Below are 18,749 nucleotides of genomic sequence, written 5' to 3'. Positions count from 1 at the left end.
CAGCCTGACCTGTATAGTAGTGTCTCTCGTTTGAAGGAAAGGAGCTTGATCCGACCTCGAGTGTGGGTCCAAAATATCAACATCTTTGAAACTAGGAGGATTCATGGCGGGGCTCATATTGTTAGTGCTACATTTTTTTGCTCTTGCATTTCCCTTTGTTCAGGGAACAGGCAGCAGACGCGGGAGTTTCTAGTCGATACCAACATTTGCTAGCTACTCTGAGTAGCCAGTTGCAAAATAATGATATCATCCTTATAGCGAGGGAAGTTCTGAAATTGGGTTGGAGACGAGGTCAGGAGATACTTAGGATGCTTACAGCGCTAAGTGTCCCGTGTTAAACAGTGTGGGGAGGAACGCTCGATGGGATCACATCCTAGCGACTTGCAGACCGAATAGCAAACGCTGTCAACAGGTTCGTCTTTTTTCTAAGTAAATTGAAGGCCTTAGCTCGCACCATCTGAGACTGATTTAACTGCAGAGGAATATTGTTCAGGTTATTTAGGGCGTTCACGTCAAGGGCGGCAAATGAAATTTCTAGAACGAATCAAAAAATAAAAACAAAAACATAAAATATACAACAGTCAGGATTCGCATGTGGTCACCCACCATACTACTAACTAACCGGCGTGTGGCTTAAGTACGGCTGAGCGGACGGGAAGCCCTGTTCTCCACACCCTATGGTCGTATGTAGCACATCCATCTTCAATTTGGATTATTATGTGCAAACAAAACAAAAATTTCTGCTGTCCCAAAACGACACTTGTAGAGTGAATATAAGTGAATGATATTGATTTCTGACATTCTTGTAACTTTCCCCTCATGAATACCATGATGTAGATTTGGTAAATTAGATGATACTTATCTGCGGACCAAAATTAACCGACTAACTTGAATAGTGCGGCCTGATATAATAGAAATTTAGAAATAGAGTGGAATAATGCGAAAATTCACTTCATTGATCAATGCAATATGCCGGGATATATGGTCAAATAGTTTTGAGCCTGCAATCCTTCTGAAGCATGGCTATATAGACATTTGGAACATGATCTTGTAAAATTGAAGACAAAAGAAACCAAAAGGGTTCGGAGCTGGAATGACACGTCTAGAGCTTCCTTTTAATTTGAGCATACTGATCTGCGTCTTTCTTCAACCTATCATATTCAGTTTGCTTGCCCTTTATTGTCCCATTATCCCAAAATTTGTCAAGAGCAGAGTCACTGATAGCCAACTCACGCACGACTTCGGGAAGAGCGTCAAGCATATGCCTTTCATTAACGTGAATGACAACTTCGTCTATAAACCGTTCACTCGCAATCTTCTCCGGGGTTAGTATCAACTATCTTTCAGAAACCCGTCACAGTGGAATTACCTACCCGATAGTAGACCAACATTTGATCCATAAAACGCTGCGCAATCTGTTCTTCGTGATTTGCCCGAGATGTCAAACTAGCCAGCTCCGACAGCTCTAATGGAGTAAGGGCATTTTGTCCATTTCTTTCCCGGGTGGCGTGGTTGACTTTGGCCATTGTCCGCATTGCTTCCTCATGCCGAACCCTCAGCAATTTTTTCTCGTATTTGACATGCAACGTTCTGGCTGGTCTGTTGCGATCTCTTTCAAGCTTATCGAGCTCCATTCTGGCTAAGGCCTTCCGCCGATCCAACTCTTGATAAAAGAGGCTTGTCAAACTGGTCTCGAAGACAGTGAATCCGGAATCTTTCAAGCCTGCCGACGATAGCCATTCGAAATATTCTCGGCAAGTCTGCTCCACGGCCTGAATATGTGAATGGGCTATATCTTTCCAGCCCTTTGAGTAGTCCTGAAACAGAAGTGATATTTTGGAGGGGTCGGGTTCTGTCGGGATCTCTGTACCCTTAGTGCTTCCAATGACATTGAGTACCCTGGCGACCCATTTATCCGACATTCCTCCCTCAGATTTCCCTCCCTTTCGAGAACCTTGATGATCAGGGGCATAGTAGTCCCTGTGACCATTGCGAATCGCTAATGCGAATTCAGCATCGCGGTCCCGGATATTGTTTCGGAGGTATCGGGGGGGTTTTTCCTTGAAATCGCCTAAGTCTCCCAGCGCATAAAGAGAACCTCGAGTTTCATAATGACCATCAATACCGGCGACAATATCATCTCCCAGTTTTATGCAGATTTTTCTGAACTCTTTTTTTGCTTCAGCGATTGGCATACCGCTAATAGAGACTTGGCTCATTTGATACTCAAGGTCCCGCAACTTCTCATCGACCTGATCGCGAATTCTCAAAGAAGATTTCTTGACCTGGAGTTTCTGCAAATCCTGAAGTCTTCTTTTCAACGTTTTCACCCCGTAGCCGCAAGACTCTGGGGACTTTTGACTCTTCTCAACAACGGCCTGCCATCCGTTGGTTTCGTCCTCGAAATATTGCCTCTCGGTCTCGTCCCTTTCGCTGGTCGTGGTCCTATTTTGCAGTTCCGTGCCATTTCGATTGCGCAGCACATGCCACCCTCTAGGGAAATTGAACTTGTCGTCTTCATTCAATGCCGTATCGACCCACTTCTGAGTTGATGGATCACCGTTTTTGTACATGTCAATTTTGGTAATGATACCGATAGTTCGTTCCCGGCGCGGGTCAACTTTCAAAGCTTCGTCCAGGATTCCATGGCTTGCTAGATCACGGGTGGCATCAATGACAGCTATGATGATGGTATTATCCTGTCTGATCCAATCGTGGACGATCTCGTCTGCGAGTCCTTTGTTGCCTGTTGAGCCAACTCCCTCGGAGTGGATTATACCAGGCGTGTCCACCAGCGACAGCATCGGGTAACCGTGCTTCTCAACGTTGATCGTCAGGATATCTTTGGAGAATTTTTTGTTGGCCTCTTTATTGATGTCCATGTGTCTGCCTGCCTCAGCGATGATGTCTTCGATTACCACCCGGTCGGTCAGCTGGCTGACTTCGATCTTCCTTTGAAACATGGGATTGGGCTGATCGCGAGATCGTAGCTCGATCTCAATCCTTTCAGGCGTGTCGTCACTTTTCGGTCGGCGAAGATTTATCCTTTCATTATTGTTAGCGAGAGACAGCATATGATGAGTGCACAATTTAAACAAAATCAAGAAGTGACATACTGCGTGACAAACCGGGTACAAGTTCCGTCACCCCTGGGAAATGGAATGCTAGTAATGGCCTCGAGAACAGAGCTTTTGCCAGCAGACTGTTCCCCACAAACAACTAGCTGGGGAAGATCAAACTCATGCTTCGAGTCCAGTCGTTGAAGTTCTGTGAGTGTGGCCAACAGGTCTGCATAGTCGCCATCGGGTGTGAAGAAGTCCTCATCGATTGAGAAAGCGTCACCATTGGCGATACGACTAGATTTTCCATTGCCATTGCTCGCATTGCCACTGGATTTACTCAATTTTGTTTTTGGCATTATGTCAATGCGCTTGAGGTGTGGAGGAACTGACCAGCGATTGAGAGTCTGACAGAGATATTGGGATTGAGAAAAATTATGCATGATCGACGAAGACGCTTTCTATGTGAATATGTACAACACTGAACAGCCAATAAGAGTGCAGAGATCAGATACGACCAATTGCCAACTGCATCACTCAGTTTTGCCTCGTTCCAATTGTAGATGCCCAGGTGGTTTTTCTACCCGGGTCGTGTCTCCTCTGGAGGTTTTTTTCCCGACGAAACTGCCAGTCATGATGTTAATTACCTGCAGCCCGCTGCGTTCAGCCACGCCTCATTTCTACTCATTGCTTATTCTTTCTGCACAGTGATGTGTTTCCTCGGTTGGAGCCTTTTTCCCCACCTAAACTTCAGCCACAACTTGAATTCCTTGGGTAACTTTGATAGGAATACGAGGCTAAGGCGGACCCGTTGGGTATTCAAAATGTGTCAACTTTCACCAGGGCACTAAATTTGGGTGACAAGCTTTGATATATTGAGCAGCTTGATATTGATTTTCCATCCATCCGCCCATTAGCCTCATCACTTGCATTCGGAAATTTCACAAACTCATCATGGTTGCAGAGCTACTTGTCCTCATGGCTCCGGCAATAGGTCCTATCACTGAATTTGCTATACTTGGGATCAAAAAATGTTGGAAGAGTTACAGAGAGCACACAAAAGCTGCTGGGATCGCAGAGCCACGCATTGCCAATAGGCTTCAGGAGATGGAGAGCAAGATCGAAGAAATTTGCAACATCCTAACTTCGAGGCTGGGAGAAAGTTTCACGAAAGGAGATAGTGTGTCATCTGAGTCAACGCATATCCACTTATCAAAACTCTACTAACCTTGCAATATAAATTGGCAGAGCAAGCATTTTTCGATCTTCGCCGCATCAACAATGAGATTCACTTTCCTCAAATACAAGTCCAAATCTCTGAAACGTTGTCTCGACCAGATCGAAACATCAAGAACCTACAGCAAATCGAGATGGAGATTGAGAAAACGGAAAAAGTTCTTGTGGAGGCACTATTGGAGTTGTCAAAACGACAATGCCCGGACCAACGTTTCTGGCTCTGGAGAATTCTGATGCCCCTCATGACACTACCCTCACTACGGAACTATTCGGCCCCATTTGCAGCCCAAGTGCTAAAGGCTGACCCCCCTGCGCAAATCAGCTACCCTGGAGATTTTCAAGGGAAAAAGTCTTTGGGGTCATTGCAACAACATGGAAGCCCAGTTGTTCCAACTCCCGGACAGCTTTTTGATGGACGTCATGATTATTGCAAGGGCTCTATTGCTCTGCAAAAACAACCATCGCAGGGTATTGAGAGCATATCGTTGAAAGTGAAAGGGGACTCCGCCTACGGGCTGTACAACTACCGGTGTACGCTGTGCTATCTTGATATTGAGGATAATGTTTTGGAGCCATGGAGCTCGGCCCAATGGATATGCCTTGGAATGTCGCACGTCATGGCTACCATCTCCACGTCTAGGATGGTGGCTTGCTTCAAGTGCGTGGAGTGCAACTATCGCAGCAAGTCTGTGGTTTATACATCTGCCACGCTTATGATGTCGCATATTCAAGACCATATCTTAGCGAAGCCAGTCAGTGGGGTAAAGGCTTACTACAAAGAGCTTCTTCAATCAAAAATCGTGGAGGTTGAAAGTTTTGAGATCCAGATGAAAAGGTTGCAGGATCAAATCGATCGAGTCGAAAAAAAGCTCGAAGAGGCGGCCAAAGAAATTGCATCTCGAATTCCGAATTCCATTTCATCTGCCGATAATTTCATGTCCATGCACTCCGAGAGTAGGTCAGTGTCACCTGTGAGCTCAAATGGTGAGCAAAAGCCTCTTGGCAGACCCAAAACTCGACAATCTGAAGCCAAGATCAGCGGAGGAACAACGCCTACTGGATTCGGTTACATGCAAACGGATTCTTATCACTCTCAGCCACCGCCGCAAACACAGCACGACGTTTCTGAACTGGCGACTGGCTTCCAAAATCAGTATTGGCCCAACCAACAGATCAGTCATCAGGAAAGGCCACCTGCTTTGGCGCCAATATTCGATAAAAGAGTCAATTCTCAAGGCTCCCACAGCTTGGGGAGATCTTCCCAACAATCCCCTCCACCTGTCGAGTTATATGCAGATACCAAACAAGCACCCAGAAACTCGAAAGAGCTTCCACCAGCGCCTCGTGACCCTCCTCCTGAACTACCGGGTTCATTGGCGAGGTCAGAATATCCAAGCGGCTTTGTACCAGGACAGCCAATGGCTCAGGCGGGGCGACCGAATTCACTCTCTCGGAAGCAGATAGGAAGTGGAGGAGGACCTCCTCCATATTCACATAGAGCATAAAGTGCCCCAGAGAATATTTTAATTGTGACCACGAATTTTCGTATTTTGTAAGACTGACTATCTCATGAACGATTGCAGGCATCAAAGGGAGAGAGTTCTTCGAATGTTATTTTCTCCTCTACCGTGGATTCTGCCTTCAATTTGATTGGCGCTAGTAGAGGCCTCTAATTCCAGTTTGTCCAAGCAGGAATTCCGTAGCCCTGGTATTGTATGCTGATCAATAGATTTATACTAAACAAACACTTCCCAGTGATTCCAGTGCGACGTAATTCTCCTCATCTTTCCACTGAGCACTGTGAAGGGATTCTTCCACTTGCACGGTATCAAGTCCAGAAATGATATGGCTATATATTTGTCAATATGGAAGATATAAGAGGAATTCAGAGGTGGGGTTGGATAGCTTACTCGTCTATGGCCAGAACTTCTAGACCTGGGATACAGTCTAGGCCGGCAAAAATGAGATAAGAAATCCCAAAGGTCCATGTAAAACCGATGGTAGCTTCAAGAATCTGAAGGAAGATCTGATTAATGTTACCGTCGATGAAAACTCCACCAGGGATTTCAGTTGTTCCATCAAAAGCAGCCACCTCTCGACTGGCAAAAAGACCAGTAGCGAGAGTCCCTACCAAACCTCCAACACAGTGTGTAGCAAATGTGTCACCGTTATCGACCCACTTAAGACGGTGAGCGAGTGAAGTGAACTTGATCCGTAGCGCCTGTCGACAGATTAAGGCCCCGGCAACGCCGAAGAAAAAGGACATTGTCATGCTGATAAATCCAGCTGACGGGGTAATCATCACCAGGCCTGAAATTGCCCCAAGGAAAGTAGAGTCAAGAGAAAATTTGCCACTTTCGTAGTAAGTCATCAGATTCCAGGTTAAGGCCCCGGCAGCTGCACAGAGATTGGTAATGCATAGAGCATAGACTGATTTGAAATTGAAGCTCAACGTAGTGCCAGCGTCGAAGGCAAGCCATGACCCCCAGATAATGATTAGGGATATTAGTTGAGACATTGTGTTATGTGGCTTGTGGAGCTTCAAATGCGATGGTGTCCGGATATTGGACTTTCTTGAACGGAAAAGAGGGTGTGAGAGGTAGACTGAAATAGCTGTCGCAGTGGCACCACTGCAAATGTGTACAGGGGTACCACCGGCGAAATCGACGACTCCCAATTTATTCAGGAAGCCAGATTCTGCCCATACCATGTGTGCAAGTGGGCAATATACGAAGGTGGCCCACAGCTATCCAGAGTTCCGTTAGAGTAGATAAACATCGATGGAAGGGCTTGAGGATGTTGATGGTGGAAGTAGGGATAGGAAATTCACTTACGAAAATGAATGGGGCTACAGGAAGGAGTCTGCCTCGTTCACAAGTGCCTCCAATGGCAATCGCAGCCACGGTGGCAGCGAAGATAAGCTGAAATTCACTGAACAAGATGGCTGGAATGGTGCCCACTGGTTTTGCTAGAACGCCTCGGTGAAAAGCATATTGTAAATCACCAATGAACCCGTTGCCCTCGCTGTAGGCCAGGGAATAGCCTATGATGTACCACTGTAAGGAGACACAGATTACCGCAAGTAATGCTGGAAAGAAGGATGCCAGGGAATTATGTCGGGTTGAATATCCTGAATAACCCAGGCCAACTGCTGGTATAATAGTCCAGCAAATGACACTGCAGATGACCACGAACAGAGTATCGGTTTTGTCGCATTGTTCCCAGTCAGTTAACACTTGGGCATCCATGCTGACAAAGAATGGAACCCCGAGTGGAATTCGTGGCCCTAGAACTATTTCCACTCAGATCGATACTTGAGCAACAGACAATGTCTTTATTTTGACTGAGTCCTCTTGAGGGAAATCAAGAATGGGTCGAATTCCGGAGAAGTAACATATAACAATGAGGATTTGACCCCTTATCAATCGCCAAACAAGGAAAGTACATGCGTTCAAAGATAAGACGGACGGGCTGAAATTCCTAGTATTCGTCCCAAGAGGGGTTAGCCCATGCAAATTACGGACAGATGCGGAGTAACAATCTTACAAAATCCAATCAATTGTCATAATTCCCACCTGTTCGCTGAGCATAGTCAAAGGCCTGACATGATCCTAATGATAGTTTGAGGCATTCTGGTCCCATGTAAATTGTACGCGACTCGGGTATGGGAGTGGATCAACTTATCATTCTCAGCCCCAGCGTTTTAAGCAAGGGGCGGATCAAATTTAGCCGGTAACATAGTTGACTACCGACACCATCGAGTGGGTCACCCCAAACGTCCATATTGCAGACTCGTTTGATAACAAGTGTGAGCAAGATTGAAGAAAAACCGAAGAGAATAAAATGGTGAAGACGGATTCCAGGCCGACTTGTAAAAAGGAATTACCCCTACTCCGATAAGGTCAGATAATATAGACAAGAAATTATTGGCCAGTTAAAATTCAGGCCTAAATACTAGAAGTGAAAACACCATTCCTACCTCAGCCGATTATAAGGAAGTCAAGTGCAACAGAACATAAAAACAAAAACATACAACAGTCAGGATTCGCATGTGGTCACCCACCATACTACTAACTAACCGGCGTGTGGCTTAAGTACGGCTGAGCGGACGGGAAGCCCTGTTCTCCACACCCTATGGTCGTATGTGCTTGAAATTTCCTAAAATGTATTTATATAGTAATTTGACTGGGTCTAAAATCTATAATAGCCTCAATGATTTGAGCAAGAAAGTCACATTCTGCTAGGAAAAGTCAAATTTGATATTCAGTACCAATATTTGAATGTCAGCCGAATCAAATCATGATGGAAACATATTAGATCTATTGGCTCGTGAGCCAAATTTCGTTTCGCAATAACTGAGCATTCATTCGTTTGTTTTGGGTCAATCGCCATCATGGACAAATCAACAATAGGAAAGTCTGCTTTCCTCCCCTTCAAGACACTATATCCATTTTTCGAGAGTTACTGGCGGGTGTTCGTTGCGGTCTCTGATTTCCCACACTTCCATTGGATATCTCCCTTTACCTCTCTGAATTCCCTTCCTCCACTTATGAGAAGGGGAGGGACCGACAAGTGCGTTAACTTCTTCAAAATAGTACTTAATCTGATAATCACCACCAGTCACCCTAGCTCGATCGTAAAACAACTATACAGTATGGAGGTGTTTAAGAAGCAAGGCGCCTAAGCTCCAAATATTGACCCCCTTAATCCACAGTGCCTGCAGTATAACCTTAAGGGCTCGAAGATGTCTTGGTACATAATTCCTGTGCGATAGTGTGTTACTTAACTCCTCATCCCACAGTCCCTAAGGGTAATTTTAACTCAAGAAAGCTTGTAGCGACAATCAAAGTTGAGCTCCCTAAGACTGATTGATTGGGAATGAGGATGTTACTTGATAATGGAATTATGGCTGCTTCTAAATACAAGATTATCCTATCTTATATCTATAGGTATGAAGGCATTAGTATTACCTATACAGCTTATTTAAATCTCTTACCACTATGGATAAATCCTAATAATTAGGTATATTTTAATGTAGAAAGCAACTATTTGGTGATTTATTTTAATATAGAACCATGGATCTTAGAATTTTTGAAAAATAAGTAAAAATCGTTCAGATTTTCCGCTATAGGCTCTAGGATCAGATGTAAATACCAGCCGTATATAAAGTGATCGAGGAGAAAAGTAATATACTAGCAGCTAGGATAATCTAATTTACCTTCGCTAAGGCGTTTTAGGACAGCTAGCTCGAAGGTATAATATCTACCACCGTCGAATTCTTCACGCAATAAGGAGTACCTATTATCTGCCTTTTGGATTTCAACCTTATTTATCGTGATTGTGTATTAATATAAGCAGAGGCTGAATGCAGACTCGTAAGGCGAATACTGGATCAATTGCGACTTTATCTCACCATATACTTGATCTCATTGGATAAACTATCGAATTAAAGAAGACCATATCAATGGGACAGAACGACAATGTCTTCAGATGCGATTTTCATCTCGAGTAGCCGCAATCTGGATGGCGATAATTGGACACAGTGAACATCCAGCTATGATAGCCACCATTACTCCAGCAGCCCCACCAAGACCCAGCGCAGAGAACATATCAGGGAAATAAAATGGGCCGAGCTATATGTAAAACGGTTAGCTTTTTCCAATTCGTCGACTTGGTAGCTTCGGGAATCTGACAAATCCATAAAGTTGTCTGCACGCGTTGATAAAAACTCCAACTTCAGCCGCTCTTTCCCATTTGCTTTCCACCGCAAATGTGGTAAGGATAGTGGTTTGCATCTGGTTTCCGAAGCTAGCAATAACTGCACCGATACAAGGCGTAACATTCCATGAAGTTGCGTGCTGCAGCTGGATTCCCCAAGTCAAGAGACCAGTAAATATAGTCGAAAATGCGATATATGAAAGCCACAGACGGTCGGCTGGACACGCATGTCCTTTCCTCTGCCGCACACGCTTCAAGAACCAGTCGGATAAAGGTCCACTGACTTGCTCGCCAAGGACGCATCCGATGATAATGGCGATGAACTGCAAGCCAATCTGCTGGGCATCAAAATGAAACTTTTCGCCAAATGCAATGGGCATTTCCACAATCAAGGCGATATTGGCGTAGCAAAAGGTGACGGCGTGGGCACATGCGGTAATCAACACGCGGGGATGCTTGGCCAAAGAGAACGGTGCTAGGATATTCTTGAGCTGAAATGAACCTTCGGTGATCTTTCGGGGAATCATCCGATCTAGAGTCCCACGGGAGGATTTAGCGATGTTGCTCGAGTTGAAGATAGTCTCATCACCAATTGCAATATACAAAAGGAGCTGACAGAAGTTGATGATGGCAAATATCCAGAAAATCCAGTCAACGCCAATGTGCTTGATGACAAATCCCATGAAGAAAGGACCTGCAGGCGTACCAACAGTTGTCAACAGTGTCCACCATCCCAAATTCTGGGCACGCTTTCCGGGCTCGGATAGCTCTGCGATCATTCCGCTTCCGTTCCCAATCGGGGGACAGATGAAGAAAGCTGTAAGGACTCTAGTGGCCATTTGGGGGCCGTATGAGGTGCACCTCGCACCGCCGATGTTGCAGACCATACTGGCGAAAACCGAAAACATGTTCACAGGGTACCGACCATAGACCACAGTGATTGGGTTCCAAAACAAAGGGGCGAGGCCGAGAAGCAGGATCTAGTTGGGGTTAACTTTTGGGGAGTTGGGAATGCCAACAGTTCAGGGATCCACAGCGTACCTGAAAGGAAGTCAAGTAACTGGCCTCTACCACAGTGATATCATACTGTTTAGCGAAGCTATCATAAGCCGGAATAATCCCAGCTGCCATAAATGTACTGAAGGCGCAATGAAGTTAGTTGTCGATTGATATGGAGGTATGTGTCTGCAATTGATCTTGATAGTACTTACCACATCATGGAGTGAAAAGCAACCATCAAGATCTGTGCATTTTTCTTCCATTGTGGCCAGTTTTGAGGGTCGTGGGGTAAATCTGACGCCCGTATTTTGTCACCTTGCGTGTCTTCACTTGCTGGAGTTGGCGCTGCATTCTCAAGATGAATTGAATCCTCGGTGCTGCTATCCTTCATCTTGTGGGTAATATTCAGTATGCAGGAGCACTATGACTGACAGTAAATGAAGGTTAGAGAGAAAGAAGGTAAAAGTCCAAGAGATTCATAAATATTGAAATTGATGTTGGTAACGAGATTGAGAGAGCAGATGATGCCCAGAAAATGGTTAAGAGAGTCAGTCCAGTGTCCATAGATCAAATTTATAGAAATTGTTCCGGTCAGTATAGTGGGGTATCTGACGACCCGCCAACGGACGAAGGACCCTTGTTGGGGGACATGAGGAGTGTAAACTATCACTTGTCATTGGAGGCCCGACTCACCAGCAGCAATTTGTGGGGTGAATACGGGGAAACTCAGATCAATTCCGCTTTAAGGGTCCAAAATAATATTTTCCGTTACCATTATCGCTACCCGAGGTTATTTGACTCCATATTTGATACTTTTGAGGGTGATTTAATGGTGTTCGGCATTGATTACGGCAGTACCGGGTATGTGTCGGGGCTACAACGGCCAAGCTGCCCTCGCTAATCCCGCCACCCCGTATATATACCCCACGTACCCCTGGGGTTTGTGGCTCCAATGCCTTTCTTTCTTTCTTTTCACATCTTAGGCATGAAAGCTTGACAGCGCTCGGTTGATCCAATAAATTTAATTGATTTCCAAGGCGAATATGCCCTAATTCTGATCCTCACGAATGATATATTTTTCACAGAAATGCCAAGAATATTTCTGTCTTTGAATGACTTCACAGGCATATTTCAGGGGTATTCCACAGAACTTTTCTCGAGCAATCAATCTTGTGCACTATTGACAGGGGAGTATGTGACGTATTATCTCTTGGGACGAGAAGTCTAGTCAATTAGTTACAAAACTTAGATCTGAGAAGAGAGTTCTAGGAATAGTGTCGTAGACGTATTTTTTTTATCTTTGGATAACTCCTCCTGCTTTACGCTCTACTATAATCAAATGATAAGGGTGTAAGCAGATATTGAGTCTGGTGGATACGATCTTAGACCGAAAATGATGAGTATAATATAGCTGGTCAAGTGTATGTTCTATTTATTGTGCAATATTAACCATTTTGATAAATGGGCCTCGCCTAATTAAGGTTAGCCGCCAGGCGACGGTTCAATTCCAATGTTAGCACGATATATGATAGTTTGGCTATTGCACTAAAATAAAATCCTGACATGCGTTGGTGCACTAAGCACTCGTGAGGAAAGTCAGCTTCAGCGCCCGGTATTATTCTCTCTTGGATGTTGAACTATGACAAGTCCTAATATGTAGTTGAATAGGTATTCAGCTACAAAATTTGACAAAAATGGAGACGACTCCTTTTATTTGTAATCTACCTTGCCGCTAACTATAAATCATGCGCCACGCGTACCGCGCAGTGACCATGATTGGTTTTAATCACTGCGACACTAACGAAATGCCGGAATGCGCTTGTAGAATGATCTGCAGCTACAAAACTGAGTGGGGAACCCATCGACCATTCTGTAGATATAAATAAGCGAAATTTACAACGCAGTGGTTTGCGAGACCAGGTCCCAGGTGCCATTGTGAGGTATGATAATATAGGCTCTATGCAGGTTCGAAACACACAACTGTCACAATTGCGGGTAGGAACCTACAAAGTGCATACCGACGACGGGGTTGAACTGTAACTGGACATGGACAATGTAATCTGGCCGACCTGGTGCAGATGGCTATAATAAGTTTCTTGAGATGGAAGAAGTACAAGTAGAAATCCGTTTGCCAGCAAGCCCATTCAGTAGACTGTTTTAAGTAACAGTTTCATTTGTCGCGACTTCCCCATCGGCAAACGACGGGGCATTCCCTTCCATTATTTTATGCAATGACCATTTGATAGCATCCGCCTGACGCGACCAAGCTTTGTCGTGGTCTAGAATCCTCATTGCTTCTTTGAAGATGCGGGACATGCTATTGTGGCCTTTGAGGACCCCGATACCACTGATATGAATCTGCTTGTGCTTTTCAAATGTGCCCGCTAACCACTTTTCCTGTAAATCTTCATCGGTATTTTGGTCGATTCGGAAAATAGCCTCACCGCCTTCATCCAAAGGGGAATGCGAGATCACATATTTGACATAATTCCAGATGTAGAGAATAACCATCAGTAGAAGAAAGGAGTCGAAGGGGTCAAATTGACACTGGGAACGGATTACGCGGAACAGCTGGGCAGCATGTAAAAGGCCCCTGCGAGCTTGTCTAGGTTGGGCGTGTAGTAGATCTGCGATATGTTGTCTGGCGGCACGAACCTCCTCTTTCTGGGCCATCCATCCTGCAGAGAGATATAACAGGCGATATTCGATGAAGCGGAGCAGCCTAAGTATAAGAGAAAATTTTGTGACGATGAGACACATAGGCGAGTCGTGGCGGCGCTCGGTAATAACTTGTTGACAATGACCAAGAATAGCGTCAACAGTATCCTCTTCGTGCCCGGCAGCGTGGACTACCTCTGGAGGATCCACATTCCGTTGGTTGGATGTTTTATGCGTACCGGATAACAAATGTAATGATTGCTGCCGAGAAGCTTGCCTGTCGGCAACATATATCGAAACTGCCGTTATCCAAAGCCCCGGGTCGCTCAACTGGCTGATGCGCTCCTGGTCAATAACATCCATCTTGAGAAGAGAAAGAATACCGGGGCATTCCTGTGGATCTGATCCCTTCAAGTCAGCTACGGAATTTCTCTCCACCCGGTTGAAGGAGATAAATACCTCTCTGTAGGGCTCTAACCCGGTTCCACTCATGAAAGCTCTCACACCGCCATAGCTCATCATGACATGGCATACTTAAATGAAGGTCACTAGCCGCAATAATAGTTGGAAGATCTAACAAGATCAATTGACAGCATTCCATCACTTTCGAGATTTAAGTCAGTATATGTAATGGGACTTAGGGGAATACAGGGAAAACAGAAACTTCACTTACACCACGTAAAATAGACAACCCTCTTCCAAGACTCTGTTGCAACCCACCGACCCCAATCTTCGGTCAATACGGTAGCATTAGATGCAATCCAGCACTTTGCGAAGAGAATGCCGGGAACGAGAAGAGGGCGACACATCGTAACCAGCACATTTCGTTGGTATTGCAAATGCATCATGCCTTCTCGATTTCCACCGAAAAGGAGGGCGAAGTGGAAAAGGAGGGTTGCCTGGGTGAGTTCAAGGTCGTTTTGCATTGTCAAGGTGTTGTTGAGCTATTTCTTTAAATCACCTCTGACTGGACTGTCATAGAGATATGGTGAAGACTTACCTTTCGAAGTAAGGACACTCGAATGATCTTTACGAGATCAGAGAATATTTTCGCACGGGTTGAAAGCCGGGAGTACTGACTACCCAGAGCGGCCACCACGAGGTAAAGTAACCATGACGAGGCTCGAGCCCTGAAAGTAGCTTGATGGAGAATTGGGAAACTCGGGTGAAAATGTTCGAAGAACAGCTGCGTACATGCGTGTAGAATTTCCAACGAGGGAAGACTTGGCAGAGATGTTTCAGGCGAAGACCGTCTCACTTCAGCATATAGAGCATATACGTTTTCATAGGTTTCCTTTGGAGGTCTAGAGACATGTGCGTAATCCTCAGAAATTAGAATGTCGCGGTCTTCTTCTGTGGGGTCTCTTCTTTGCACATCGTTGTCCGACTGGCTACTGGAAAGAGGCCTTATGTCCTTCGTAGAATGTCTTGGAATCTCTTGAGAAATGTTTCTCAGCCCCGTGACCGTCCCACCTCCATGTGAGATAGCTGGCGGGTGTGCCATTGTCCCTGTTGGTCCAGGAGTCGTCTGAAGTCTGTATTGGTCATCAGACATAGAGGCATCGTTGAAAGCATCATCCAGAGGCCAGAGCAAATATGAATCAAATAAAGAAGGAACATCTTGATATTGTGATGTTTGTTCGGACTGGTTTGGGACAGCAGGATATGAATATGCTCCGTCCGGAAAAGCGACACTGCCTGGACCTCTAGTATTCGAATAATCTGGGCTTATGGGGGAGATGGCAGATGCAAGAGATGGCTCGCAAAAATCATTTAGCAATAATCTTCGATCATCTGCATTGATCATTCTTTGTCCAGTTTTCTCCCCAAGGATTTCTTGCTCTTGAGGCCCCACTTCCCTGGAGCCCCTGGAAAACTGGCAAAGCCAATTCTTGTTATTGCAGCGATCACATGGAAGGGATCCAGAACAGCGCTGTTTCGATTTAACGCAATTGATACAAGCACGTGGTGCCCTCGTCAGCGGCTTTTGGACTTTGTTTGCTACTTTTCCATGTATTGCTGAATGACGTTGCAATGTATCTCTAGTAACAATCGTAAGTCCATCTGCATACGTCTGGAGTCGCGAGTAATTTACCTCCTGGTAAACTTTTTATCACAAATATCGCACTTAAAGTCCTTGCTTTTAGAATGGCTCTGGAGATGACGCTCAAAGTGCTCACGGCGCCGAAAGGACGTGGAGCAGACGCTGCAATTGTACCTTCTCGGCGGTGTAGAGACCTCATTGACGATTGGAGGTGAGTCAAGATACGATGCATCATGTTGGTAGAATGCTAGAGATTCTTGAGGCAAATTTGTCATTATGAAGGAGCAGGGCAGTATCCATGGAGTTAGACACGAGTCGAAACCTTTGAATACCTTGAAGAGCCAACATGCGGAGTCAGCGGAAGTTGTCGATCGCGGAAAGGGACGTACATTGACCAATGGGGTGCGTTCTCGAATTATTACTCGTCCTCAAAACCACGCTGCTTGTGGTGATGACTAATAGTAAGAGTGAAACTGTTGGGGTGTCGGAACTCAGAAATCACATGACTTTGCCACTACGTCAAAAAGGTGCAAACCTTACTTAGTAAGGCACATGGGGTCTTGGTCACGTGACCTTGTCAGCACTTTATAGGACTAGCGTAGTCGTGGTCTGTGGGGAATATTCTCTGGTATTTCAGGATGATGAAGGGGGCGGGGAGGAACGATCCAAGGTTATAAATAATATCTTCTGCTATCCTCCGACCTCTCTTTCAGCAGGTGGTCTAATAGGTTACACTCTTGAGAAAATAAGTCCGTCTCTTCTGACCCATACTCCTCCGATCCAAAGGACATTCACGATATCAGTTACAAACACCAAAAAGGTTACAATGTTATGCTGGTAAGGGTCTAAAATTGAACTTGGAGCTCTGGGGACAGGCTGAATAGATATACATGTAAATATATTTATGAGATCAAAAATTCAACTCTCGAAGAACTTCCTAGATCTCCAATTTTAGATCCAAGCCTATTCCTTGCTTTTTCCATAGGCTCGAACGTTCAAGTTGCGGCTCAAACAACCCTGAACAATAGAATCAAATACACAATTCTTTGATCACGCATCCCAAGATGCTTTTACTGACGAGGCTTGAACACGACAGGTAATCCAGGCTTCTGGTACGCCAAGGTGAAGTGGTCAAGGGCATCTGGCTTCACGTAACCCTTTGGAAGACTAAGTTCGAAGTTGCGGAACATGTAAGCGAATGCGAGAGTGATCTCAGCGGGTGCGACACTGCAATGATAAATTTGTGAGTGGATGTGAATAAAATATGAGTATGCAACATTCCGAGATATCCCAAACTTACTTTTGTCCCAGGCACATTCTTGCGCCTTTGGAAAACGTGCACATCCACTGTTCTAAGCCCTTGGATTCGGTTCCGATCCAACGGTCCGGGTTGAACTCACGGGCATCGGGTCCCCACGCGTCCTCAGAGTTGTGCATAGTGTATGTTGACATACCAACAATGGTCTATATATTGCAGATATCATGTCGTTAGTGGTCTCTCAATGGCGTAATAGATAGCTCTACTAAGAGAGATGACTTACACCTGCAGGAACAACTTTATTTTCGACGACGAATGGGTCACCAGTAGGAACAACACGAGGTAGACGACCTGGTACGGCCATGCCAACCCTGATCGACTCTTTGACACATGCCGACTTGGTAATTTTAGTAAGGTTTTTGTTGGAGTTTCTTGTATTTTAGGTCGTCACATACCAAGTATTCCACTTTCTCCAAGGCTTGAAGTGAGATTAGCGATCCAGCTTCTGGCATGACTTCATCAATGGCGTGCACAAGACGGCTTTTGATGTCTTCATTGGACAGAATATGGATGAACCCAGTTGTAAGAGTAGATGCGGTGGTATCAGCACCGGCGATAAGAATATCCATTGCTTCAGAAACCTTGGCCTCATCCGAGATTGACTTCAGGCTATCGAAGATAACAGGGTAAGAGGAGGTGTCGGACGATTTTTGCCAGTATCGCATGCAGCTTGCCGCAAACTTGAATTGAAATTTCAGTGTGCTGATCCCAAAAAAGAGTTCCAAGTACTATACCTCCTGAAGGTCCAGTATAGAGCGAAGTTTGGGATTTAAAAGTTTTACCGCACCAGCTGGAAGAATTTTCACAATTTGCCGGAGCACTGAATTATACTGTAGATCCACGATACTCTGGGAACCAACATCGAAAGCGTCAAGGAACCATGAATCCATTTCATCACGCCTCTCCTCGATGAGATTAGCCGATTTGGCGAAGGCGAACTCTGTGATGATTTCCGTTGTTAAGAGACTGTCACAAGCAGTTAGCGCATCGTCAAATAGCATGGAGTATTTGATACTCACCGAACTGCGTTGTAAACGTCGATTTCCTTGGTCGCGCAAAGTCGGGTGATTTTTGCCGATAGCAGATAGATCTTCTCACGGATAAGAGGTTCCAGCTTGTAAACGCCAACTTTCGAAAACAAAGGATTCAGCATACGCCGGCGATCCTTGTGTAGATGAGGTTCAAGCTCAGCAAAAACAGTGTGCGGTGTGTTGAATCCATTGTAAAATGGGGCATGCTTAAGAAACGGCTTTGCCTGACTATAGATCACTTTGTACAGCTCAATATCGGTGATATGAAGCTCATTAGGCCCAATCCGAAGAGCCTTTGTATCTGTATTTTAGATAAAAAAATTAGTAACTAGGTGAACTCATAGTCCTTGGCTGTTGAATACATACTGTACTTTTTATGAAGAGCCTCGAATGTTTGTTCTGCTCTCCCACTTTTTGTAACCTTGTATAGCCAATTTTCCGACACGCATGCCTCTGGAAGCCCCTTGAATGAATTCAAAGGATGCATGTGTATGCGGTATGTCCGAAGCGCAAGCTTCACAATGAGCGCCACAAAGATGACAAAAGCTAAACCAGTGGCCATTTCTGGAGATCCCACATCGGAAATACCCCCCAAGTATGATGTGACTGCCTGAAATACCATTTCGTCATACAATGCTCTGAATCGAAATGGCTGTGGGATGAAGAGAACAGTACAATGGCGGGAA

At 45.1% G+C, this 18,749-nt stretch overlaps 7 protein-coding genes across 7 annotated transcripts; 2 read left to right on the top strand and 5 right to left on the bottom strand.

Moving 5' to 3' along the window:
• Positions 1–1,102: 1,102 nt before the first annotated feature.
• Positions 1,103–3,418, bottom strand: N7520_008874 (dynamin family protein; the record flags this gene model as incomplete). The annotated part of the gene is made up of 3 exons (XM_057142808.1): positions 1,103–1,315; positions 1,374–3,045; positions 3,117–3,418. 3 exons carry the CDS (start codon positions 3,416–3,418, stop codon positions 1,103–1,105), a joined length of 2,187 nt encoding a protein of 728 aa, XP_056992096.1.
• A 1,011-nt stretch (positions 3,419–4,429) lies between these two features.
• On the top strand, positions 4,430–5,800 carry N7520_008873 (uncharacterized protein; the record flags this gene model as incomplete). Its single annotated transcript, XM_057142807.1, has 1 exon — positions 4,430–5,800. The coding sequence occupies one exon, from the start codon at positions 4,430–4,432 to the stop codon at positions 5,798–5,800; it is 1,371 nt and encodes a 456-aa protein (XP_056992095.1).
• A 401-nt stretch (positions 5,801–6,201) lies between these two features.
• N7520_008872 (ammonium transporter) lies at positions 6,202–7,543 on the bottom strand (the record flags this gene model as incomplete). The annotated part of the gene is made up of 2 exons (XM_057142806.1): positions 6,202–7,041; positions 7,130–7,543. The coding sequence occupies 2 exons, from the start codon at positions 7,541–7,543 to the stop codon at positions 6,202–6,204; spliced, it is 1,254 nt and encodes a 417-aa protein (XP_056992094.1).
• A 2,238-nt stretch (positions 7,544–9,781) lies between these two features.
• On the bottom strand, positions 9,782–11,403 carry N7520_008871 (uncharacterized protein; the record flags this gene model as incomplete). The annotated part of the gene is made up of 4 exons (XM_057142805.1): positions 9,782–9,928; positions 9,989–10,993; positions 11,055–11,151; positions 11,225–11,403. The coding sequence occupies 4 exons, from the start codon at positions 11,401–11,403 to the stop codon at positions 9,782–9,784; spliced, it is 1,428 nt and encodes a 475-aa protein (XP_056992093.1).
• Positions 11,404–13,169: 1,766 nt separating this feature from the next.
• N7520_008870 (uncharacterized protein) lies at positions 13,170–14,596 on the bottom strand (the record flags this gene model as incomplete). The annotated part of the gene is made up of 2 exons (XM_057142804.1): positions 13,170–14,089; positions 14,344–14,596. 2 exons carry the CDS (start codon positions 14,594–14,596, stop codon positions 13,170–13,172), a joined length of 1,173 nt encoding a protein of 390 aa, XP_056992092.1.
• A 1,394-nt stretch (positions 14,597–15,990) lies between these two features.
• Positions 15,991–16,173, top strand: N7520_008869 (uncharacterized protein; the record flags this gene model as incomplete). The annotated part of the gene is made up of 1 exon (XM_057142803.1): positions 15,991–16,173. The coding sequence occupies one exon, from the start codon at positions 15,991–15,993 to the stop codon at positions 16,171–16,173; it is 183 nt and encodes a 60-aa protein (XP_056992091.1).
• A 611-nt stretch (positions 16,174–16,784) lies between these two features.
• On the bottom strand, positions 16,785–18,625 carry N7520_008868 (cytochrome P450; the record flags this gene model as incomplete). Its single annotated transcript, XM_057142802.1, has 7 exons — positions 16,785–16,941; positions 17,015–17,178; positions 17,256–17,369; positions 17,428–17,712; positions 17,767–17,998; positions 18,052–18,364; positions 18,430–18,625. The coding sequence occupies 7 exons, from the start codon at positions 18,623–18,625 to the stop codon at positions 16,785–16,787; spliced, it is 1,461 nt and encodes a 486-aa protein (XP_056992090.1).
• Positions 18,626–18,749: the final 124 nt, after the last annotated feature.

The sequence above is a fragment of the Penicillium odoratum genome (assembly GCF_028828045.1).
Source record: "Penicillium odoratum strain IBT 22623 chromosome Unknown utg000006l_segment0_segment0, whole genome shotgun sequence".
In the NCBI taxonomy this organism is placed as follows: Eukaryota; Fungi; Ascomycota; class Eurotiomycetes; order Eurotiales; family Aspergillaceae; genus Penicillium; species Penicillium odoratum.
The sequence above is the reverse complement of the archived record's forward strand: the minus strand, read 5'-3'. Positions and strand labels throughout refer to the sequence as shown.